Here is a 26908-nt window from a genome sequence, read left to right as displayed (position 1 = left end):
AAATTCAATTAATCTGCATTACAATTAAGATAATTTATGAGTCCTACTCAACCACCTGGAATATTTATTTTGATACGTATACTTTTTTTTTTGCTATAATTTCATTCTTCGCTGTTCTTATTCTTCTCATCACAACCCTTCTTTTAGCTTATTGGATCCGATATCGCAAGTTCTCATTAGCCTCTTATTTACCTTCATTTCATATACACCAAATATATTAAGGAGTAGTATTTTATTAAAAAGAGGTTGTTAGATGATTACTTTTAAAATTTACCTTAAAAGGACAAGAGTACTAACGTTAATTGCAAGACTATTAGATAACCTGCAAAACGTTTAAATTTTCTCATGTAAATATTATAATACTCTAGATAACATAAACTATATAAATATCAAAAATAGTAGGAAAAAAAATCATATGCTTTAATAATAATAATAATCATTATACGGGAAGGAGAATGCAAGCGAGTCGGTCTAGGGTAAACTCGTAAACAATATACATGCATACCTGTAGTTGCCGACTTATCATCAATAACATTGATACAATTAAAAAATACTAGTCTTTGTTGATGTTGCAATAATCCAAATCCTTTCTTTATATATCCTGAAAAATCATAAAAAATACAGTATATAATTGGATTTCATAGTATAGAAGTATATTAGGTGCATGTAGCAAATTAACGTATAATTAACATAAAGATGAATCTATTATCGTATACGGATCGTCTACCAATACAATTACACAAACTCGAACACAAAAATGATAGAGAAACTAAAGAATAATTGAAAAAGAAAAATGTCAGGAGGCCTAGCTATGACGATGAAACATTGAAACCTATATATAAGTTACGATGATAGAGTTTTTTGTTTTGATGAAAAGTTACGGTGCTAGAGTTGCTATAGGAGATTATTCAATATCCACAGCAATTAATAATTAATTAATATCTTGTTCCTTTCAGAAGTTGCTAGCTGGTAGACAACTGGTAGACTCTTGTATTTCCATGTTATTCAAATTTAGCCTTATAATTTCTATACGATTGCTTATGATCATGATATAATAAAATTTGTTCTTCTTCGATATATAATTAATTTACAACTGCTTGATTATTATCTCTAATAAAAATACGTATTATCTCTAAATAAAAGAAATAGTTTAGGTAGTTTCGAAAACTTGGGTTCTCTATAATCGCTCGAAAAAAGCTTCCTTTAATAATATAAAATAGTTTAGGGAGTTTTGAAAACTTGGGTTCTCTATAATCGCTCGAAAAAAGCTTCCTTTAATAATATATATATATATATATAGGGGCGAGATCCCGTACGAACTTGAGTTTAGTACGAACCGTACGAACTAAGTTATAAAACACAATTTTTGACTTTCCCTTCTCACGTCCTTTTTCAATCACATATTCAGAGTTTCAGACACCATGCTTACCATCCCTCGCCCTAATCTACCACCACCACCATCACCGGCCGCAGCAGCCTAGACGACCGCCGGAGTCGGCTCTCTCCTAGACCGGCGACGCTGACCACGCCAGTGAGCCACTCTCTTTTTCAATCGCTTCCTTCACCGGCGACCTCGTATGGATATACCAACAATGGTGACGAAGACCACTTTTTGACTCTAAATTTCCCGATTACATCGCCTGCATAGTTAGTTTTATGAAATTCTACTTCCTTTTTTGTAGATCTAGCACACAGAAGAAATTTCGAAGTATGGTGACGCGGTGGTTTAGTCGTGGATACGGTTCCTTCACCAGCCTCGTTGAGGGGTCGGTGTTAATGGTTCATGGGTGAAGTTATTGGACGGCGTTGCGTGGTGGGTCAGGTGTTAGTCGTGGGTACGGTTGGTCAGTGGTGGTTGCATAATATATGACCGCAGATACACAAGCTAGTACTACAAGATACACAAATCGACTTGTGTATCTGGAGTATTAATTTATGATACCGCATGAATGCGTTGACGAGAACGTAACAAATAACATTTTGGCTTGCAAGTTGTTGCTTCTGGATGCAAGTTGTTGCTTTCTCAAGCTCGGACACGAGAGTACTGTTAGATGTTGCAAATTGGGAAAATCAACAGGTAAACGATGGTCGATTATATTTATCATCTTATTCAAATGAATTAGCTTTAGTGATTGTAGTTCCGGAAAAAGAACATTGGTTTGTACAGTTCTGAGATCTGCAATTCCTGATTCTTCATTGATGATCATTACCTCTATTCCATCACAGTTTGTCTTTATCTGCCCACAGAATTCATTCTTGAGATGTTTTAGACTAGGAAAGTTTACACTTCTCCATAATGCTGTCAACCTAGGGGAGTCTTTGATATGTATAGTTTAGAGTAGCCACTTTACAGGAAGAATTCTGTAGTTTTGTTACTGTCAGTATGACTACAGTTGCAGGTTTATACCTTGCATACTCTATTGATTTCAATATTCCAATGTTTCATTTATTTTTACGTTAATACAATATAATCTTAGTTACTCCCTCCACTCAATTCATTGTCATACATTTATTCAATAAATTTGAGTCGAATTCCGAACAAATGTATGAAAATGAAATAGGCAGACGGAGTACTATATTTCCGTTCAATTATCCTTGTATATTGAAGTATTTATCTATGACATTTTGAAAAAATTAAATGAAATTATTACCGTTATTTATTTCTTATATAGACCGTAAATAGTAGAGCATTTTTACATGTCGTATGTTCTAGTATCTAAGAAGTGATGAATTTTGTTTTGTTTAAATTGAGAATTCCTAATTAAACAATTAAATGTACATGTTTGTAGTAGTTTCGGATGCAAAGACTATAATCAAACTAATGAGTGTATCTATCATTCTAAAGAAGTGTATCTAGCATTCTAAAGAAGTGTATCTAGCATTCTAGAGATATGTATCTAGCATTCTAAAGAAGTGTATCTAGCATTCTGAGATATGTATCTAGCAAGGTAAAGAAGTGTATCTAGCAAGGTAGAGTGTATCTAGAAATCTAAAGGAGTGTATCTAGCATTCTAGAATGCCATAGATGTGTTTTTAGAAAGGTATAAGAGTGTATCTAGGTTGCAAGAGATATGCATCTAGAAAGTTAAATGAGTGTATCAAGCAATATAAAGAAGTGTATCTACGGAAATTTGAAAATGTATCTACGCTAGAGAGGCGTATTCCTTACTACTTTAGGGCAATACCTGTGATTCAAATAGCTAATGATTCTAGAAATCAGAGTTTGAAGGAAACCCTATATGGGGATAGCCTAAGGCTTAAGCAAATACTAGCTGATTTTCTTTCAAACTCTGTGAATTTTACACCTGCTGGAGGTCACATCGGAATTACTGTTCACTTAGCAAAGGATAATATAGGAGACTTTGTGCAGCTTGCAAATTTGGAATTCAGGTAATGAATCACAATTCACATAAGAATGATAATACTTGTATAATTATTTGATTTAAAAGGCCTAGTGAGTAGTGAACATAGTCTATCTGGAAGTATCTACATTCTACCATCATCGAGTTTTGGTAAGGCCAAATTACAATAAGCTATGATAAAAACATGGGGAGGTTTTTGAAGCTGTAAGGCCATACTGCGGTAAGTTATGACCAAGTGGTTGTTTTCCGAGTTAAATAGGACTGATTATGAGTATGTCGTTTCAGGATAATGCACACAGGTGGAGGGATATCGGAAGAATTGCTAAGCCAAATGTTTGACAGTCGAGAAAATGGAACGGAAGAGGCGATAAGTTTGCTAATAAGCAGAAAACTAGTGAAGCTAATGAATGGAGAAATCCAGTACTTGAAAATGTATCTACGCTAGAGAAGCGTATTCCTTACTACTTTAGCAAGGTATACCTGCACCACCTCACGTGCAAATACCAATGAACATTTAGGGATTCAAGGATTACTTGTATTTTCAAGACTAAAACAGATGTTATGCTTATATTACTCTTTTCAAGTTTCTTTCTCAAATCGCAAATAAATGCAGGCTAATTTCTGTTTAGTCTTGCTTAAGACGGTCTTAAGCTAAGACCTCTCACAACGCCTTTTACATTTTAACATTATTTAAATTGGTTGCGAGTGGCATCTTAACTTGGGAGTTAAGACGGTCTTAAACAAGAATTTATGATTTCTGTTTATTGAGTCAACTAATGTGTTCCGAAGCAAAAGATGGTGGCATTCTAAAGAAAACAAATACTACTACCAACGTCCTAAATCCTAATGAATAGTTATCTATTGTCTGTTTTTGTGACGGAATATTTAAACATACGTAACTATTAATTAGGACGGAGTGGGTAACATTATGATACCTTTAGAAGAAGGCATTGCAAGCCTTTTTCTCAATTGCTTCAGCTATTCTTTTCGGATTGGTTACTTAAGGGTCCGGAATACCTTAAAATTGGTTCAGGGGGCCAATTTCTTATAAATTGATGTGATTTGAAATTATATGGTACTGATGCTGCCTAAATTTTATTGATGAGCAGGCTAGAAGTCATTTGACAGATAGGTTGAGGGCTTGGTAAATATCAGTAATTCAGGTCAGTTTGGTTTTCTTTTTCGTTCATCTTTCTTTTATGTGTGGAATTTGGTGTCAATTCACGAAGTTTGTTCACATTATATTTGCATATGCACAACGAGCACACCAGTAAAAACATTAGTTGTGAACATTCTTTTGTGCAGAGGACATTCTAATCAATATCTCCAGATTAACAAAGTATTTCTTCGAAATTAAAAGTTAACTACTTGTATCTAAGGTACTACATAATTCCCCTGATCTTGTGAACCGAGGGATGAAAATGGCAGCTAAGGTACTACATAATTCCCCTGATCTCGTCATTTTATACTGATTCATCGCTTTCTGGATGCTAAAAGAAATAGATGTGGTTGTGTAGTTCATTTATGTATGCTTTTGGGTTTTGTCTTTATTTCTGTACAATTATTTGTATTGCTTATTGTTTTGTAAATTTATAGTAAACTATTATTAATTTTATGCAGTCATCCAGCTATGGGAAGGTGCTCTTTCTTGATGGCATTTGTATGCAGTAGACAGAGAAGGATGAATGTGCATATCAGAAGATAACAAATCATCTTACCCTTTGTTCCATTGAATCTACTAAAAATGTGAGTGTTGATGTTTAAATGGCTCTTTCTTTACATATGTCCTTAGAGGAAACTTATGTTTCTCAAGTACTTTCTGAGTTTCTGTTCTGCATTTTCCCCAAGGTTCTCAAGGTGAGTCTTTTTTTGGCCATTGGGGCGTATCCATCTGGCTTTTCCTACAGGTATGTGTGGCACCTCCAGACTGGTCAGAAATATTTGGATCCTTTCAGCATGCCAAAGTTTCAAACTCCTTTGCGTATTATGGAGCCCCATTCACGACCTCTCTGAACTATGGGCCTCCATCTACTTTGGCCATGAGGCCTTACTTCGCGATGGACTGAATCAGGCTTCAACCGATGCATCCGATGCAGTGGCACAGTTCTGCTGTGATATGTGCATATTCATATGAGCAATTCAGGCACTGAGTTTTTTAGGTAGGATGCACTATCCACATCTCCTTTACATTGAAGCGCACATTAGAATTGCGGGAGAAAACTTTTTCTCCACGTGTGGTTTATTGGTGCAGGTTTTTTCGTGTTCAAAATAGCAGCCCCGATACATATGGTATTACTACTAGATACACAAAATGATATGTGTATCTAGTATTAATACCATGTGTATCCAGTAGTAATAGCATGTGTATTTATTGTATCTGGCACTTTTTAAGACGACTTACATGGTTTATTTATAGCTGTGTGAATCATGATAAGACGTACACCTGTGAAAGGATTACGAAGATAAAGAAAGGTATATATTAATGTCCATGGTACTTTGGTTACAGGCACTCATATAAATAGGGTAAATATATACCATCACAGAGCTTCCTATATAGGTGCTTTCTTGTCTATAAGCTTCCTAAAATAATTCTTATTGATACTGATGAATGGCGTGACTTTTTGTTGGCACCATCACAATGGAATGATTGTTTATTGATATTTGACCTGCACTGATGTTGAAGATTTAGAGTGCTCAAAACAGGATCCTCCTGAAGAAATCAGTGTCACATAAGCATCGAGATCTTTTGAGGCCAGCTGCGTTTCCGAGTTGGATATCGTCTTTGGTCACCGGAGTATTCAAATGGTGGTGGTTGGAGATTTACGATTTTGCAGGTGGGTCGAATGTTGCTGCTGCTGCGGTGGCCCGAGACATTGCCTCTGACGCTGGGCTGCTCGACGTTGGTCGAAGGACTGTACAGGATGTGCCGACTAGAGTGCAGGAGTGTGAGCTCGGAGATGGAGGCTATGCTAGTGCTGGTTCATTCCTGTTTTATTTATTAATTATCTAATTTCTTATGTTACTAGCTCGGAAAATTGAAAAGAAAGGTCGATATTTAGATGTAACTCAATTGCTGAACAGTCCCTAATTTAATGGGCGATCCAGAATCCGCATCTCCAATTCAAGGCTCATTCACCAGTTTTCTGAATGCTCTGTCTGTCATTGTTCAAAGACATTGTCGCGGCTCCGGCTAGCACGAACATTGACCCGATGTGTCTGTCTTTGAGCTCAGGCTTTTCCTCTATGGAGCATACTACCTTTCGCATATTTGTTATTGCTGGCAATCCTGATACATGAATGGATTTTACACTTGACCTTTTTAAGGAGCTGAAAACTTTGCTATTTTTTGGATTTAATTTGAAGCATAATGGAATAAATTTAAGAGTCATTCAACCCTTTGTACTTGTGACGTTTTGATAGAGTGAAGTAGGTCAATCGAAAACGATTACCTAATTATTTTCGACAATGGCGTACGACTACATAAATCCAACCTACTTGTCTCAGTACTGTAATAACAGTATGATATCAGTACATATGGCTAAAAATTCATCATAGCATCTGCATATGTAACTCCCTCGAGTGCTATGAATAGGGACTCTCCAAACCAGTAGAGCATTAGGCAATATGAAGGCAAAAAAAAAAAAGTTGGAGAGCGAGAACAATTAAACTACTTTTGACTTCTTATATTGTAAGACAATGTAAGCTATGCGTTGTTCAATGCAGATCATAATAATAATAATAATAATAATAATAATAATAATAATAATATTCACATATTCCCATATTCACATCTAACCCATATGAGAATTAAGTGGGATAATTATTCCTTAATAAATTAGGAAGTACATAAATAAATGGCTAATTAATAATTTAATGGACTCATCTAACTCAAATATATCATCATGAGAGTATGAGACAGTCTTTTAGCATATTGTCGAGAGCCTTCAAACATCGAGGTAATGTCACTGTTGCAGTAACAAAACAGAACAATGGTTACATATAATTAGCAAATACTAAATTTTTCACGAAATCAACACCCCGATAGGCGAGGTTATCAAACTATGGTACGAATAAGACTACTTAGGTGCTTGAATAACATAAGGAAATACGAAGAAGTACAACGAAAGAATGGTTACAAAACATTAGAAAAAAGAGTAAGGAAATGTAAAAGCTTAATTAAAGTTTAAAACATATTTTACATAGCTCTCTAGCGAGCCATTCGAGTGTAAGTAATTTGATTATGAAGGGTCATAAATGTGTATTTAGCCATTTAAAGAAGTGTATCTAGCATGTCAGAGATGTGTATCTAGCAAAGTAAATGAGTGTATCTAGTTTGTTAGAGATATATATCTAGTAAGCTAAAGGAGTGTATATAGAATGCTAGAGATCTGTATCTAACAAGGTAAGGAGTGTATCTAGCAACTTAATAGGATCTAACGAGGGGGACGCGTTTCTAAATTTAGGAAAGGGTTTAAGGATGGATAAGGCGGCTCCGCCAACCCTAAACTCTTTCCCTTATTATCGGAAAGAGAGTGGAAACAAAAACTAAGCCCTAAAGAGATAGGGTGAACCCTTTCCGAGGGGGAATGAGATCGATCAAAGGAGGGAGACAGGTATCCTTAAGTAAAGGTGTGTATCTAGCAATTTAATAGAGTGTAGCTAGCTAGCTAGAGGTATGTATCTAGCAATTTAATAGGGTGTAGCTAGCTAGCTAGAGGTATGTATCTAGCAACTTAAATGAATGTATCTAGCTAGTTAAAGATATGTATCTAGAAATTTAAAGAAATGTATCTAAATAGCAAGAGGCATGTATCTAACAACTTAAATAATTTTATCTAGCAGGTTAAAGGTTTGTATTTAGCAACTTAATGGGATCAAACGAGAAGGACGATAACCCTTTTAGATACATTTTTTTGTGTATTAAATATTTCTAAGTTGATACTTCCTCCCATCCAAACCAAAGGTTACATTTGACTTTTTGGCACTATTCATGATTGTAGAGAATCTTTGATATTATTAGTAATGTATAAGTGATAACACAATCATGCGAGATCTTGTTTGATTCATCGTCATGAATATTATAAGAATATGAAGTTTTTATAATTTTTAATAATGTATAACTAAAGATATTCACGTTGCAAAACGCGCATCGACAAGCGTAATAAAGTCAAATGTAACCTTTGGTTTGGATGGGAGGGAATACTAAACAGGCTCTAACATGATAATTTTATGAAACATTAATGAGTTTCACGCACATGAAACATGAAACAAGACAGTGGATACATTAAAAAAATACAGTAGATACATTTCTTAGATATTTCAATTTTAGCTACCAGTGCGCCGCTGTAGGTCTGCAATTATCACTACACGCTGCACACGACCACCGCCATAGCCACCTCATCACCACTTGAATGCTGACAATTAGGCGACACAACGCCAATCACCAACGTTATGCACTTACTTTTACCAGTGACCCCAAAATTGACCCATCATCATTCTCGTTTCCCCTTGCCTTCGACACATTTCCCCAACTCCGCCGCAACCTCTCACCACAGTGATCACCATAACGACCACCTATCACCGTCACCTTCGATTCACAATCTCATGTCACTGACCGAGCAAACCACCAGATCTTCGGCCATTTCTATTTGCAGGTGCTCTCTTCTCTTCCCGACACTCCCCTGACAATCACCTTCACGCGCCACCATGGGGATCGATGCGACTTAACTCAGTGGCAACTCACTATCGGACTTCAGTCGCTAAACCACATCACCAAGCGGCCACTCCATACATATACCAAACCTAACGGGAGACCCACACCGCCATTCAACCTCCCGAAATCCATGGCTGACACAACCACCATTGACGTGAGCAGTTGTCTCGATTTGGTTTGAATGTTTTTCATTGTACTCGACCAGATTTGTGACTTTGATGATCGGAGAAGGCGAGGGCGGTGGCAAATAGGTGTGGTTGACTATCGCGACTTGAAAATGAGGTGGTGGTGGTGGTGCGCCAGTAGGCCGACGAGGAGAATAAGGTGAAGATAAAAAAGAAAAAGAAACGGCCGGCGAGCGGCGACGGTGGAGTAATGGAGTGCGCTGGTGAAGTTATGACGGAGTTCCGACGACATTGGTGGTCGACGATGATGACGAGTAATGGTCACCGGGTGGGTAAGGGTGAGAGAGGCTAGGGGGTCAGGGGATTAGTTTAGGAGAGAGAGAGGGGGACTAGTAGTGTTTTAAGGGGTTTGTTTTTAACCTTTGATTAATATGATCAAGGGTGAGATGGAGTTAAATAAGTTCGCACCATAATTTAGTTCGTCTGATCCTCATTCTATATATATATATATATATATATATATATATATATATATATATATATATATATATATATATATATATATATATATATTTGGAATCCATGAAAACCACCTACATAGTGAGAACCGTGAGAACTCCACCTTACATATTTTTTTTCTAAAAAATAACGATATATTTGGATTAGGAATAGAATTTTATGGCTAGAAAACATATTTCTTGGTCAAAAAAGTATAAATTATTGTCGAAAATCGAGACAAGAAATATTTTATTAATTTTCATGCACCTACTACTCATTTTTCATGTATCTAACAATTTTCATGCACCTAGAACTCGTTTTCGTGCACCTAGAGCCTTGTATTTTCATGCATCTAGTAAGCATTTTCATGCATGTAACAATTTTTATGCACCTAGTATTCGTTTTAATGCATCTATAGCCATTTTATTATATATAATTGTATTTTTGTACATTAAGTTTATATTTTGTTAATAAAATCAATAAATTTTGTTAAGAAATACTAAAAATGTATTTGAATAAACTAAACTAAGGCTAAATGATCCATCAAAACGTTCGGAACAAGATTTAACGATGATTTAGTAAGGGTTCTCACGGTTCTCATTATGTTAGTGGTTCTCACCGGATCCCGACCATATATATATATATATATATATATATATATATATATATATATATATATATATATATATATATATATATATATATATATATATATATATATATATATATATATATATATTAAAGGAAGCTTTTTCCGAGCGATTATAGAGACTCCAATATTTACAAAATACGTATAATAAAGGATATACAATAACAAATAATTTAAATCTAAACAACTCAAATCAAATTAAAAGATAGAGTTTGTAGGAATTACCGAACAAAAAGAAGTCTAATATAACTCAAATATATTTCATAACACCTGCCTCCAATGTTATATATATACTCAATGTCATAAACCATTTGACTTCATTCTATTGTTTTTCTACGCAAGTTTTTTTTATTTGTTCATAGTATTACGATGATTGCTGATTTCTTTCTTTGTTTTTTTTTCCTTTTTGCAGCCCGATTACAAACTCATACAATAATGCTAATCTCATTACGTATGAAGGTATTGTCATGGCCTTAGCCCTTATGATATGATATGAATTCTGTTAATTTAGCTTCAAACGGTATACTATCTACTTCAATATACTGCTTTATTTTATTTGCTTATGGGATGTATGCATATCAATAATCCTCTTCGATATTGTAGGACATAATATGAAGATTCAAATACGAGGATCAATTTTAGGAGCTTCAACCGAAGGGAGCACCGAGATCGGGTTAGTCTCTAAACTACAATTTCTTTGATATTTTTATAGTATTTTACTTACTCTTCTTTTAAATTGTTGATTGCTACTATTCCAAGACTTTGAAAGTATGTATTTTCTTCCATTCTGTTAATACCTAGACATTGAGTCTTATAAAATATGGGATATAAGATTATTTATATGCATTGGCATTATTTGAATCATCAACTTAGGAGGATTTTATACCCTACATCTCACATATATTAACAACTTTGTTTTATCTCACTTTAGTAGTGTTCTAATAGCCTTTTTATACATAATGTCTAATCTATGCGTATACTAATCAGTATAGTTTTCTACCTTTCTTAAGATTTGATTTGATTTTATATGTAGGAGTAAAATAATTTATTCGCACTATCAGATCTAACAAGTCGAAACATTGGTTTCCATGAGAATTGAGAAAGCCAGGTGGTCATAAATGAAGAAGAACTTATCAAGTTTATCTTATATGAGGATGGACTTATATTACATGATCTAAAAAAGTTGACTGTATCTGCAAATTGATGAGGATGGAATATGAGTATATGACTACATACAAACATATGCATTTCGTGTGAGTATGTCAATGTGAATATGCATGTAACTTGTCATCTAACGATACCAAGTCTTCCGCTAATAAAATTTTAAGTATTACTCATTGTTTTATTCACATCGACTAAACTTATACAACTATTTCTAATGAACAGAATTTTTTACAAAATTATAAATACTTAGATATCAGGTAGGAAATTAACGTGGATTATTCCATTCACAATATTAATACAATAGATCTCCTTTAAGACGGATATATCATGTATCCATCTTACATTAAAGCGGGTCGTCATATATAATGCCGAGTACTAATCTTAGAGCCAAAGCAAAGTTCTATACGAGCTAGGTCCTATTTTTTTGGACTTAATTTTGTCGAATTTTTTTGAACTGAACTATAGGATCTGATCTGAAATGGTATCTCGATTTGTCTATACTGAACTTAACTTATAAGTCTGAACTTTTCTAAACTGAACCTATATAATCTGAACTGAAATTATAGAAACTAAACTTTTTTAAACTTAACGTATAGAATTTGAACATAACTTAAATTAATTTAATTTAACTTAGTTATTATCTTACCCTTCAATGGATCACAAGTTAATGTTCTCCGGTATTTGTAACTACTAACATAATCAATATATATATATATATATATATATATATATATATATATATATATATATATATATATATATATATATATATATATATATATATATATATAGCGAGAGAGAGAGAGAGAGAGAGAGAGAGAGAGAGAGGATCTTGAGAGTCTAGGTTATTAGGGTGAGTCCGTCCTACCATCCCTAGCCGTTTGATCATGTCAATCTGATGGCTGAGATTTAATCTAAGCTTAATATTGTTTATAAAAACAGTGGAGCTGACTAATTTGTGTCATAATTCTTACGCAACTTTCTCTCTCTTCTTTCTCTCTCTTTGCTTTTCTCTCACGCTAATCATCACTTTCACGATCAACTTCGTTTTTCCGTGAATTCTGTTTCATCATATTGCGATTTGATTACTTTTCTTCAATTGTTCATATTGTTCTTACACAATTCATTATTTGCTTTATTACTAGGTTTACGCGTTTACTTCGATCAACATATATCTTTTCAGTCTTCGATTCCTTTCGATTTAGGTAATTTATGTTCTTATTGTACAATTGTTATTCAATTTCGGTTTCCTTTTCTTCTAATTGCTTGCATATTAGGTTTTTAAATGATTCACGCTTCTTCATCACTGCTTTTTCGTTTTTTGCAGGTCTCTGTTTTCATGTCGACTGTTCCTTCTACTCCATTGATTAGCGTATCAATTGAAGATGACATTCATCCAGGTATTACTATAATCTCTTTGTTTTTCGAATTAAAATCGTTTTATTGTATCTGCATGTGTATTTTAACCGGCTTTACCTTTATATTTTAGTATTTTACATTTATTTCAGAAACATCCTGTTCATTCAATTAAGTCATTTCTGTCTATTATTTCTTTTTTAATTTAATTTTTTTCTATCTACATGTTTACTAACTGTAACATATAATTTAATTCACTATAACAAATTTATTCTGAATTACGCGTTGTTTTTTGTTTCTTTGTTTGTATTTTAAATTTTAGTTAGATATTTTGACATGTGAAATTACTATAATAGATAGGCTACATCGCTGTAACAGATTCTATGTCACTATAATATGTATGCTATATTACTGTAACATGTGATAAAAGACTATAACATATGTAATATCTCATGTTAACATCATTTTGCTCTTAGTATAACATCATCATAATGTTGCTGTTACATCATTATCAAACAATGTGATTTAGTATGATTATTTTAACAAATTCCATGTCACTATAATATGTATGTTATATTACGGTAACATGTTATAAATGACTATAACATATGTAATCATTACTGGAATAGCAAACCATGTCCCTATAACACCCATTTCATGTCACTGTAACATGTTTTATTTTAATAATATTAATACACTGTAATCTTCCTTTTAATGTGCTATATGTAGTCTCTTATTTTCTATTTTCATTTTGTTTTATTCAGAAGTCCAATCTTGTCGTGATTCTGTTTTTACTCCAACGTGCACATCACACCCAACAAAAATACATCCACTTCAAGTGAGCTACACTCCTGGTGGTAGTCAGAGATGGACTAGGCTAGTTGAGGAGGGTTTCACACCTAAACTATCTATGCATTTTGTTGATTATGATTCAGCAATGTGTTTTTATGTTGTGTATGCAATTTCCTGTGGGTTTGAACCAAGGCTGCATACCACAAAACGTACCCGTTCTGGTGAATTACTTAGGAAATAGATTGTTTGTAATCGTCAAGGCTTTAGAGATAATAAGAGGAAACTGAAGTGTCCTGCTCAAGAGATTGATACTGATTCTACTGTTAAGACTCAAGGTTCAAGGAATGTTAAAGTTACTAAGGTTGGTTGTCCAGCAATGATGAGAGTGGAAGCGGTGGAGGGTGGAGGTTATAGAGTCGATCAATTTGTTGCTGTTCATAATCACCGTCTTCTTTCTGTTATAGACAAAGAGTTCCATAAAGTTGTCAGACATCTTTCTGGTTTCCAAAAAAAGTTAATAATTGATAATTCAAAGTTGAATATTGGGGCAGACAGGAGTTTTCAACTTTGCAAAGTATATGCTAATGTTGGAGCGACTTTGACAAATTTTAAGAATTTTGCAAGGGATGTCAAATGCTATATAAGTTTACAGGATGCAAATCTTTTCATCAATCACCTTGAAGAGTTTTAAAAAATGAAACCTGGTTTTTATTTTGTGTATGAGGTTGATGATGATAAGTGTTTGAGCAGGGTGTTTTGGGCAGATGCTGAGTGTAGGAGGAATTATTCTATATTTGGGGATGCACTTAGCTATGACGCTACTTATGGAACCAATAAATATCATATGAAATTCACCCCGTTTACTGGAGTTGATCACCATAAGCGGTCTGTTACGTTTGCATGTGCTTTACTTGATCATGAGGATGAACGTTCTTTTGCTTGGTGTTTCAGGAAAATTTTGGACTGTATGGATCAAAAAGAACCATTATGTCTCGTAACAGACCAAGACCCTGGGATGTTACTTGCAATTCCTAAAGTCTTCAAAACAGTCCGTCATCGTTTTTGCATGTGGCACATTATGGAGAAAGTCAGTGCTAAAGTGGGTGCAATCACATGCAAAGAAACTGATTTCCTATCTCGTTTGAATTCTGTTGTGTGGGATTCTAGTTTAGAACCAATGGAGTTTGAACAGAGGTGGCTTGCAGTTATGAAGGACTTCGACCTTGGTGGCCATAAATGGCTTTCTAGTATGTTTCGTGATAAGCATCTCTGGATTCCAGCATTTTTTAGGGACATGCCAATGGGAGGCCTATTAAGGACAACTCAGAGATCCGAGAGTGCAAATTCCTTCTTTAAGCGTTATCAGAATCACTATGGAACTTTGGTTGAGTTATGGTTGCGTTATGAAACAGCCATTGAACAACAGCGTTACCTACAAAAATGTCTAGACAAGGACAGTGAGCACAGTTTACCAGTTACTACTCCATCGCTGACTAATATTGAGTTACAAGCTGCATCTGTCTATACTCATAAAGTTTTTTATGATGTGCAAGTTGAATTGAAGCACACTTCCGTCTGCGCGCTTGCTGGTATGCCTTTGAATGGGGACATTCGTGTATATGATGTAAATGATGAGCTGAGACATACTACATTTCAGGTCTCTTACACTGCCACAACAGAAGATGTTAAGTGTACTTGCAAACTTTTTGAAAGTAAAGGTTTACTTTGCAGACATGTTTTTTGGGTTTTGTCAGCTAACCTTCTTAAAAGCATTCCTGGAAAATACATTGTCCCTCGCTGGTGCAAGGTTTCTTATAGAAATCCTTATTCAATTTTCCCTGGGAATCTCGTCGAGGATTGTGAGCCTGCTGATGTTATTAACATGGAGATTTCTAATGTGTGGTCAGAGTTTTATTCTACAATGGCTATTGCAAAAACTATTTCTGTAGATTGAATTAAAGAGTTAGCTGCAAATTTGAAGGCTTTTAGAGAGGAAGTCAGTCCTGCATCATCAGAGGTATTATCCAAGGAGAAAGAGATAGAGCAATTGTTGGGCTTCACAAATTCTTCAGAAGTTACAATCTTACCACCAAAAATCTCAAATAACAAGGGCAGCGGGAAAAGGCTTTTGTCTACCAGGAAGGATGCTATTGCGAAATCACAGAAGCCCAAAAGACTGTGCGCCTGCTGCAAAGAAATGGTGAACCATGACAAACGCAATTGTCCTAAAAAGGATATATATTCGGTATTCTCTCTTTTTTTGTTTCCCTTGTTACATGTTTATATATCTTTTGAATTTTGTTTTACTTAACATCATTTACTTGTTTTTATTTTAAACAGGACACTTCTGAAGAGGATGTTTGAGTCTTGGTGATGCAGCAGCATGGACATTAAGTCAATTCCATTTAAGACATTACTTTACTTTGTTGTTTCGACATTACTTTATTTTTGTTTTGTTTTTTCAGATAAGAACATTTACACAGTTTATGTAATTGTTTGAGACATGGTTACTTCAATAAAAAAAGTAGAACATTTACGCAGTTTCTGTTTGCAATAATTTTTTTGCCAACAAGTTATAATTCTATTACAAACGGCATCTTGTTTTACAGTAACACCATTTTCTTTTAACTATAACATCAGCACACTATTACTGTAACAAAATTACTTAAACAGGTCAGTTACTTACAGTGTAACATCAAAAACTCGTTACTATAACATGTCAATATAATCACTGTCACAACGTGATCTTATTTCACATTAACACCATTTCCCTTGAACTATATAACATCAGCACATTATTACTTTCTGTGTAACATCAAAAACTTGTTACTATAACATGTCAATATAGTCACTGTCACAACGTGATCTTGTTTCACATTAACACCATTTTCCTTAAACTATATAACATCAGCACATTATTACTTTCAGTGTAACATCAAAAACTTGTTACTATAACATGTCAATATAGTCACTGTCACAACGGCTATTTCATTTTGGCAAATTTCATTTTCAATTATCTTGTTTTCACAATAACATCATTGTTCTACACTGTAACATCAGACCACAATTACAGTAACAAACTATTTTAACAACCATCATAAACTGAATAAGAAAAAAGAAAAATGTTAGAGATAGAGAGAGAAACCCCTAAAAACACCTGAAAAATCATCTTTGTTTTCCGTGCAGCTCTAACAACCATGGCTATCATGACCTTTACTGATAATCAATTCTCACCGTTAGCTTCATCTTCTAAACTCCCACGAACTACTCCTAATCAAAAAAATCAAAAAAATCAAAAAAATAAGGGAGCGGTGAATGCGACAGTTGAGAAAGTTACGCAGACAGTTAGTGTTAAGGGGACTACACAGGGGCCTCAAACTGGTGATGCGAAAAAGACAGTATCTTTGGGGTCTATTGTGGGTATTCCTGTTCTGAACCTGGATGAGGGAGTGCCTGACAACCCAGAATCTGGATGGCTCCTTCGTCAGGGTGGCAAAAACATAGCTCTGAAAACGATTGTTGAGGAGGAGGAACAGCTGGATCTATTTAGGTTCACGACGGATGACATAAAATCAGAGGTAGAATTTTGGAACCAGTATGTTTATTGTTATATCTTAGGCGCTAACCCTCCTATAGAAGTGTTAGGCCCAGATTAGCCTGGCCTGACCATAACCTGGCCTGACTTTACAAGGCTGACTAAAGAAGACGAAGACCGGACAATTCTAGCTATTATTGCAATCAGCTTGCCTTATACTGGAAGAGAAGCCTGGTGGTAAGCACAGAATAGCCTGGCAGAGTATTAAAGCAGGCTAAATTAAGCTGAAGAAGAAGCAAAACGGTTATATAAAGATATATATCCGTGTCCTATCTTCAAGGAAGACTAAGTCTACTTGTAAAACCATATTGCCCATGAACCTAGACGTGCAAAGGAAGAGGATCAATCAAATAAGAACGAGTCAACCGGATTGATAGGGACTATGCCCTATTAATCCGGTAACAGCTCCGACAAAAGAGAAGGACGTTGAAGAACAGTACAACGTTCATTTTTATGGCTATAAATACTGTAACTCTAGCATTGGCAAAGGCATTGATTATTCATTAGTGTGAAATTAGTCTATTACTTATCTTCTCGTCATTTTATTAGCATTCACTTACTTAAACAAAATCTGTATTCAGCTTATCAAAATAATATAAACACTATTCTTTTCTCCTAGTCTTTCCTTTTTATTCATTTACAACATACCAAACTTATAGAACTAGATACCCTGACTACTCTATAATTAAGCCGGATCCTTTCAGGAAAATCCTGCTAAAACAATTGGCGCCCACCGTGGGGCATCTAGTTCTTCAACCAATAAAATTCCCCTTATTATTTTTCATTTAATATTCATACAAAAATGGTGGAACTTACCGCAGAACAACAATTAGCGGCTGCCCTGGCCAAGATCAAAGAATTGGAGACAATCCAAGAGAAGGACCCCGGCGAGGAAAAAATCAATAGGAAAGAATCGAGTCTAGCCTCGAAGAAAAATTGGAAAATCAAGCTTCAGGATCCAAGACCAGATTCGAACCAGGAACCCCATTTTCATCCATTATCAAAAACATAGACTTCTCCAATTTTGGAACCCCGGAGAAGGATACATTATCCGATACCCCAACCATTCCCAATCATGAGACAAACAAAAAATCAAGAATAATGATGGCCATGCTTCGAGAAATTCAAAAACTCCACAACAAAATAGAAAACATACCCTGAGTGCGGACCACTGTGGTCAAGTAGAAGTTGATGACTTCGCAGATTCACCCTTTGCGATGAAATTGCAAAAATTGATCTCCCAAGAAATTTACTTCGTTCCGTCCATGAGAACTTATGATGGAACGTCGATTCACAAAATCACGTTGCCATATTCAAACAGCAAAAATGTTGGTCGCCTCAATACCCAGTGAACTCAGGCAAGTCCGCATGTGTAAAGGCTTTGGTACAACCCTGACCGGAGCAACATTACAATGGTTCATCAATCTCCCAAATGGAGGTATCAAGAATTTTGCGGAATTGATCAATGCCTTCAATCAACAATTCCAAGCGGTAGAGATATGGCCAAGAGACCCAAAGAACTGCTTGGGGTAAAGCAACTTCCCAAGAATCTCTCAAAGAATTTCTGGCCGATTTGTCAAAGAAAAGGTGGCCATTCCCAGTGTGATGAAGAAACAATGGTGGAAGCCTTCAGCAAGGAGTCCCGCTGACAAAGTGACATATATGCAGACCTAACTAAAAAAGCTTGCCCGACCTTTGCCACTGTTCAATCCATCGCTTTAGAGCATGTCAGATTGGAAGAAGACCTCAACTTCAGCATGAACTCATCCGGAGGAAAGCAAGGCTATGGACACACTAACAGAAAAGCTTCTACCGAGAAAGGAGGCAATCCCGGATCGGACCCTATTCCAGGCCCGAACGATCCAAGTCAATATGGCACAAGAACACAAAGGTAACCTTTCTAGCCTTCCAACTATTCCCGAATATAACTTCTCTATTAATACCGCAGATTAATCAAACACCTGGAAACCTGGGAGATACGGTCAGATGGCCAAAGAAATCCGACAACCCCAGGAAAGATCCAACAAGATGGTGTGACTTCCATCGGACATCGGACACAGCACGAAGAATGCATCCAACTCAGGAAACAGGTGGCATATCTTCTAAAGAAAGGCTACTTGAAAGACTTAATCCAGCAGCCAAAGAACAAAAATGAAGAACAAAACAAGAGAGATCCAGGAAGCAGCAGAGACCCTCCTCCTCCTCCCCCTATCTATGAAGTCAAATTCATAAATGAAGGATCATAAATCGTGGTCCGACCATTCACCGCCAAAAGAATATCCAGGGAATCCAGACTTCAACCTCCTTCCAGGCCCAAGTCATTGCCTGCTATTACCTTTGATGACTCGGACTGCAAGGAATATCGGATCTACATCATGACACTGGTAATCACCATGCAAATCGGCAAGACAAAGAAAGGTATCAAGAATCTCGATGACGGAGGCGGTTCAATCAACCTGGTGATGCTTGACGTCCTCAAAGCTATGAAGATAGACGAAGGGAACATCATCAAGAAATCCAGCGTCCTGGTGGGATTCATGGAGAAACAAAGAACACCTTGGGAGAAATCGGCTGCCTACCTATGTAGAAGGCGTGGCTTCATATGAAAGATTTGGAGTAATGGATTGCCTATCCTCGTATAATGTAATCCTGGCAGACCATGGATCCACAATGTCAAAGCAATCCCATCGACATACCATCAATGCGTGAAAATTCCAACGAGAATGGGGGATAACCACCATCGAGAGGAGAACAAAGGACGGCTCGGGAATGTTACACTCAAGCTTTGAAACCATCAAAGTCGGTAAGTCCCTCGCATAGCAATTAAAGTCACCGTCGGGGAAGAGTATGTAGCACAATCACAGATGGAAACAGGAGAAGTCATATTAGATTCAGAATTCCCCCTGACAGAAAGTACTCGTAGGGTCGATACAAACCGACACAATCGGACCAAATCGTCGACTTTCTCAAAACTAAAATGTCTTGTTTTGCTTGGTCACATTTTGATATGACTGGTATAGATGCTGATGTTATTACTCATAAGTTGAACATTGACAAATCCTTTAAGCCTGTATGCAAAGAAAAGAGAAGAAAATTCGCTGCAGAAAGGCATGAAATCATCAACCAAGAAGTTGACAAGCTACTGGACATGGGGATGATCAGGGAAGTAATGTACCCTGACTGGCTTGCAAACGTGGTAGTCGTCCAAAAGAAAAATGGCAAATGGAGAGTCTGTGTAGACTACACCGACTTAAACAAAGCCTGCCCAAAAGATCCATTTCCCCTGCCACACATCGATGCAATGGTAGATGCCACTGCAGGCCACGAAATGTTAACATTCATGGATGCCTCCAGCGGATTCAATCAGATAAAAATGCACCCAGCAGACCAGGAAAGCACAGCTTTCATCACTGAAAGAGGTATATATTGTTATACTGCTATGCCCTTTGGATTAAAAATGCGGTGTGCAACCTACCAAAGGCTAGTCAACATGATGTTCAAAGACCAGATAGGAGACACCATGGAAGTCTATACAGACGACATGGTAGTCAAGTCAAAAAAGGCAGAAGACCACATCAAAGACCTGGAAGTAGCCTTTCAAATACTGGAGAAATTCAATATGAAACTCAACCCACAAAAATGCCACTTCGGAGTCTCAGCAGGCAAATTCCTGGGCTACATGGTGACAAAAAGAGGAATAGAAGCCAGCCCTGAACAGATCAAAGCTATTCTGGAGCTAGAACCACCAAAGACAGTCAAAGACATACAAAAGCTGACTGGAAGAATAGCGGCCCTAAACAGGTTCATTTCAAGATCATCAGAAAGGTGCAAATCATTTTATAACCTGTTAAGGAAGAACAAGGACTTTCAATGGACCCCTGATCATCAGACCGCCTTTGAAGACCTAAAGATATATCTATCCTCTCCTCCCCTGATGGCAAAACCAATCAAAGATGAGCCCCTAACAGTATACCTGTCAGTCACAGAAACTGCTGTCAGTGCAGTCTTGGTCAAAGAAGATGACGGACAACAGCACCCCGTCTATTATGTAAGTAAAAGTCTACTGGACGCAGAGATCAGGTATGGCCTGCTTGAAAAATATGTTTTAGCTTTAATTATGAGTTGCACAAAATTAAGACCATACTTTGAAAGCCACCCTATAATAGTCAGAACCAATCTTCCTATCAAATCTGTACTTAGAAAGCCAGAATTATCCGGACGAATGTGTAAATGGTCAGTACAGCTAAGCGCATACAATATAACATTTGAACCAAGGACAGCAATTAAGTCACAAGCACTAGCAGACTTTGTGGCTGATTTTAGTCCGACCCTAGAACCCGACCTAATAAAAGAAGTAAATAAACTGACCAGCGACCAAACAGACCTAGAATGGACCCTATTTGTCGATGGTGCAGCCAACACGAGGGCACAGGCCCTGGGAGTAGTACTAAAATCGCCACAGGGGGATAAGATAGTACAGGCTATAAGCTGTGCATTTGAAGCCACCAACAATGAAGCAGAATACGAAGCCCTAATAGCTGGGTTAAAGGTATGTATTGACCTTGGTGTACAAAACCTAAAGGTACGTACTGACTCCCTCCTTATTTCAAACCAAGTAAATGGGATATATACAGCTAAAGACTCAAAGATGATGCTTTATTTAGATGTTGTTCAAATCTTAAAATCAAAATTTCGCAATTTTAATATTGACCAAATTCCCAGGGACTTGAATACCCAGGCCGATGCTCTAGCCGGCCTAGGATCCAACTTCAGTCCCCTAGACTTCGACAAAATACCCATCGTATATTTATTAGAACCTGCAATAAACAAACAAAATGAAAGCTTCTTAATTTATATTGCCAATTCTTGGACAAAACCCTACTATGATCACTACAACAGGAATCCTTCCCCTAAATAAGCAAGATGCCAAAGCACTAAAAATAAAAGCTGCTTCATATACTATTATTGACAACGTGCTTTTTAAGAAATCGCAGGCCGGGCCGGGCCGTACCTCAGATGCCTGGAACCACAAGAAGCTGAGCAGATATTATCAGAAATCCATGAAGGATACTGTGGAAATGATAAAGGTGGAAGAAGCCTGGCAAGCAAAGTACTCAGAACAGGTTATTATTGGCCTACCCTGAGAGCCGATTGCCTGGATTTTAGCTCTAAATGCAAAGCTTGCCAGATTCACGGACCATATATCCATCAGCCATCTGAGGAACTACATTCTATATCCGCACCCTGGCCATTTATGAAGTGGGGCATGGATATAGTAGGAAAACTACCTCAAGCACCCTGGACGAAAAGTTTTCATGCTAGCAATGACTCGATTACTTCTCCAAGTGGATAGAAGTCTGAATCATACGAGTAAGTCAAGGAGAAGGATGTCATAGCATTCATCAAACATAACATCATATGTAGATATGGCATCCCCTCCGAAATAGTATGCGACAATGGCACACAATTTGTGGGAAAAGAACAAAGAAGCCTTACCGTGCTCAATGGAACATCAATCTGGTAACATCCACACCAGGATATCCAAAAGCCAACGGTCGGCCAAAGGCGAGAATCCAATAATAAGGTGGTAATCACCGCATAAAGAAAAAGTGGAAAGAAGAAAAGGCAGATGGGTGAAGAACTCCCCCGGTCCTTTGGGTGACGAACCACGCCTAAAACTTCCACGAGCCAAACCCCTACTCCTTGGTCTATGGATGTGAAGCGATAATCCCGGTGAGGTGGACATTCCATCAGCCAGATGCAGCCTAAACACAATAACAAGCAATATACCTCTAATGGAGGACGGCTAGACTTAACGGAAGAGCTAAGAGATGCCCGGCGCAAGATCGATTAGCGACATACCAAAGAAAGGGTTGTGAAAAGCTACAACAAGACCTCAAAGCCAGGGGTATTCGGGTAGGAGACCTTGTCCTCGGGAAAGTCTTCCAAAACACAAAAGAAAAGAATCTTTGGCAAATTGGCCCCAACCTGGGAAGGTCCCTATCCGATTGATTCAATAGTCGGCCAGGGAGCTTATAGATTACAAACCCTGACGGCGAAATGATCCCAAGAGCTTGGAATATTGCACATTTAAAACTATTTCACATATAAAATATATCTCCCAATCCAGGTACAACTTTTCACCTTGACATCTCTTGCCTGGAAACTACATGTATGATACTTGCAACTATATGAATAAATGCCGTATATGATTTCTTCAAATTATGTGCCCAAGTACTTATCTATGTTCTCATATTTACTTAGCGAAATCTTCAATACTTGTTTTACATATTGCATTTTTAAAACAAATCTTAAAGATTGGGGCCACCCCCACCAAATATCCAACGATATCCAAATTTCGATTGCAAAACAGAACCTTTAAATATTGAGCTCCACTTAAACATACAAAGCGGAAAACTTCTTCCCCGACTTGTATAACACAGATGGGTCATAAGCCCTCCAGGCAGGGGACGTAAGCCCTCCCGGATGCAACAACCCCACCCATAACATACATAAAAATAAGGACTGGCGGATCCAAAGACAAAAACTGGCCCGATCCATTAAAAAATGGTCGAGATCCAAGACACATCCAACATTTCAAAAGTACCTTATCAAAACACAAAAAGAAACAAACAAAGACCAAATATTTATTCATCCAAAATAATTGGCCTCACCACACACCTAATAACCATCCGTTCCAGGGACATCCCCCCTGGATGGGCCAAAAAACGTTTCTAAATATTCATTCCAGGGACATTCCCCCTGGATAGACCAAAACCTAAAAGAAAAACAAAACTAAGCTATCTTTGAGCCAGTGACCGACTCACAACCATCCGCCATTTCCTGGTCATCAGACTTCGCCTTGGAAGGAGGAGAATCCACTTCTTCTTCTTGACCCATATTGGCCAAATCAGGATACTGAGCGTCCAAAGCTATCTCATCCCGGTCCGGATTCCAATTAGCCCTTCCCGATTCCGGATCCCTCATAGCATCAACCCGGCCTTTCCCGAAGAAGTATTGAGCGGCATCGCCCAACCTCGCCTCCACCAATTCCTTTTCAAAGAAGAAGCTCCTCATTTTTTCTCAATCGATCCTGCATTGCCCTTCTCGACCTCCAACTCTTGCCTAACACCTTCTCGGATTCTTTGCCACCCACCTCACAAACTATAGCGACCCTGGTTGACTCCCTAGTCTGTCCCCAATCGAGATTGAAGCACTACTTCATTACCCCTGGATGTGTGCGGAGTCACGGTTAAGTTTATCCAGTTTTCCTCCAAACTAGAAACCCTGGCCTGGGCATCCCTAAGCCGATAAGCGTAGCCAACCCGGCATCCAATCCCTACATATATATAAAATCAATCAACCAAATACAAGGCAAAACAAAAAGCACATGAACAATTAAAAATATCCCTTTACAACTAACCTCCCTAGCCTGGGAAGCAAGTTCAGCAGCATTTGTCACAAGAGAAGTCAGAATAGAAACCACTCTGGTAGACGACTCAAGAGTACTAGCAGACATTAGCCGGCCGCTCATTTTTGCAGAAAAATCATCTATCCGTGCCCGGGCATCATCCATGTCATCAACCCTAGTAGACACTTGCCTTATACTCCTGATTGGCTGAGCCTGGATAGGCTCTCTCTCTCCCTCCTCCTCTTCCAGGATAACATCTTCCCTCTTCCTTTTTTGAGCCTGGACGACCTCCGATGACGCTATCCTGGGTGGATCTTGAGAAGGCTGGATATCAGAAACCAGGATATCAAGCGTTTTGTCACTCCCACTAGCCTCCTGGCTCTTGGACTGTTCAGCAATCCTAGCCACCCCAGCCTTCAAATCCTTTGCAGAAAAGCTGGCCAGCCTAGCAGAAGACCTAAATACTGAATATATAAAAAATATACGTGAGTATCAAACAAAAACGACAGAAGATAACGGCTAACATAAAAACATACGAAGACGTACAGAAAGAGCGAGAACTAGGCTTGCCTTTGGGTACTCGACCCCAGTCGGCTTGGTCTTCATATACCGGGCAACAACTCCCTACCCAAACTAGTGGCCGGTCCTCTCCTCCTCGGGAATAGCAAGGAAAGCCTCTATCCGAAATAGCTTCCTCATCAAGAGGATCAAAACTCCAATCGGGAGCTGCAAAAACCGTCAAAATTACAATTACACGAGTAAGAATCAAAATCCATTAATTTCATGTAATGTATATTGCAAAATAAAAAGTACAGGGAACCTACCACTCTCCAAGGGAGGATATCTCAGATAATCAAAGCCTGATCCCAAAGTCTCGGTCCGGACAAACAGGAAAGTCTTTGCCTAATTTTTATCATCTCCAGAGTCCAGGTTAGTAATTAATGGAGACATTTTCGATTTTATTCTCAAATTAAAGCGACCATCAACAGATTTTTCATATGATATCTTTGCCTTGATATCATTAATAGTAATTACAAGATTGTGTTTAGCACATAAATTTTCAATAGAATGGACAAGTTTCCAAACCATTGGCATAATCTGAAAAAGGGATACCTCCATAGCACGAATGGTGTCAATCATTAAGGGAGTAAAAGGTAACTTACAGCCTGCTTTGAATGCCCATTCAAAAATACAGAACCAGCCAGGTGATACCCGATTAGCCCCGACCGGACAAGACTCGGGATCCATACCTCGATTGACTCGGAATTATTTTCTTCTCCCTTAGAATCTTGTCATAGTTTGTTTTTAGTAAGTTTTCCTCGGGAAAGAAGAATCCAGAGATTGAAGAGCAGTAAAAACAGAATCCTGATACTTGAAAGCCACAACACGAGCAGGAGGATCAATTTCCCTCACCTCTTCCTCTTGGATGTCTGTGGGTTCAGGCTCAACAGCAGCAGCAACTTTCTGGGATGCAGGACGTTTTTTGGCTCTCATGTCTTTTATTGGCAGATTTATTGTGATGAAGTTAAGTTATTTAAAGAATATAAACTAGCAGAACAGGATTGCTGAGAGGTAGGGAAGAATTTCAGAAGAAAATTTAGCAAAGAAAGTGGAGGAAAATTGGTGGAGAATAATCTCGTCCCAGATACCGTATTTATAGAAGATGAGCAACGGCGTGAAAACCCTAGAAATTGCAAAACTCTCAGCATGACATCACCTAGCCGTTACAGTGTCCAACGGTAACTAGGAGTCTAAGAGTCATTGATTAAGTATAATTCTCTTTATTATTCAACCCGGTAAAAATTGACATCTCACCCCTGGCCTGGTTCAGCACGGGTAAAATGTCAAGGGGCAATTGTTAGGCCCAGATTAGCCTGGCCTGACCATAACCTGGCCTGACTTTACAAGGCTGACTAAAGAAGACGAAGACCGGACAATTCTAGCTATTATTGCAATCAGCTTGCCTTATACTGGAAGAGAAGCCTGGTGGTAAGCACAGAATAGCCTGGCAGAGTATTAAAGCAGGCTAAATTAAGCTGAAGAAGAAGCAAAACGGTTATATAAAGATATATATCCGTGTCCTATCTTCAAGGAAGACTAAGTCTACTTGTAAAACCATATTGCCCATGAACCTAGACGTGCAAAGGAAGAGGATCAATCAAATAAGAACGAGTCAACCGGATTGATAGGGACTATGCCCTATTAATCCGGTAACAGCTCCGACAAAAGAGAAGGACGTTGAA

The 26908-nt window shown here is 37.4% G+C and overlaps 1 protein-coding gene and 1 long non-coding RNA gene across 6 annotated transcripts; both read left to right on the top strand.

Moving 5' to 3' along the window:
* The first annotated feature begins 1374 nt into the window (after window positions 1-1374).
* LOC141633724 (uncharacterized) lies at window positions 1375-6510 on the top strand. Of its 5 annotated transcripts, none has more exons than XR_012538497.1 (8): window positions 1375-1595; window positions 1683-2077; window positions 3648-3836; window positions 4472-4525; window positions 4959-5108; window positions 5211-5521; window positions 5779-5834; window positions 6046-6510. It is a non-coding gene; the product is annotated as an uncharacterized LOC141633724 (long non-coding RNA). The 5 variants fall into 5 exon arrangements; XR_012538498.1 differs by lacking the exon at window positions 5779-5834 and adding an exon at window positions 4742-4795 and having other exon boundaries at window positions 4983-5108; window positions 5270-5521; window positions 6052-6510; XR_012538500.1 differs by lacking the exon at window positions 5779-5834 and adding an exon at window positions 4723-4795 and having other exon boundaries at window positions 4983-5108; window positions 5270-5521; window positions 6066-6510.
* Window positions 6511-14353: 7843 nt separating this feature from the next.
* LOC141630603 (protein FAR1-RELATED SEQUENCE 5-like) lies at window positions 14354-16023 on the top strand. The gene is made up of 3 exons (XM_074443390.1): window positions 14354-15556; window positions 15641-15904; window positions 16000-16023. The coding sequence occupies exons 1-3, from the start codon at window positions 14354-14356 to the stop codon at window positions 16021-16023; spliced, it is 1491 nt and encodes a 496-aa protein (XP_074299491.1).
* The last annotated feature ends 10885 nt before the right edge of the window (window positions 16024-26908 follow it).

Source organism: Silene latifolia, chromosome Y, assembly GCF_048544455.1.
Source record: "Silene latifolia isolate original U9 population chromosome Y, ASM4854445v1, whole genome shotgun sequence".
Classification (NCBI taxonomy): domain Eukaryota; kingdom Viridiplantae; phylum Streptophyta; class Magnoliopsida; order Caryophyllales; family Caryophyllaceae; genus Silene; species Silene latifolia.
The sequence above is the reverse complement of the archived record's forward strand: the minus strand, read 5'-3'. Positions and strand labels throughout refer to the sequence as shown.

Coding starts and splice junctions, on each gene's coding strand:
- LOC141630603 (XM_074443390.1), top strand. CDS start 14,354: ATGAAACCTGGTTTTTATTTTGTGTATGAGGTTGATGATGATAAGTGT. Junction 15,557..15,640: donor TTAACATGGAGATTTCTAAT/GTGTGGTCAGAG, acceptor GCAAATTTGAAG/GCTTTTAGAGAGGAAGTCAG. Junction 15,905..15,999: donor CTAAAAAGGATATATATTCG/GTATTCTCTCTT, acceptor TATTTTAAACAG/GACACTTCTGAAGAGGATGT.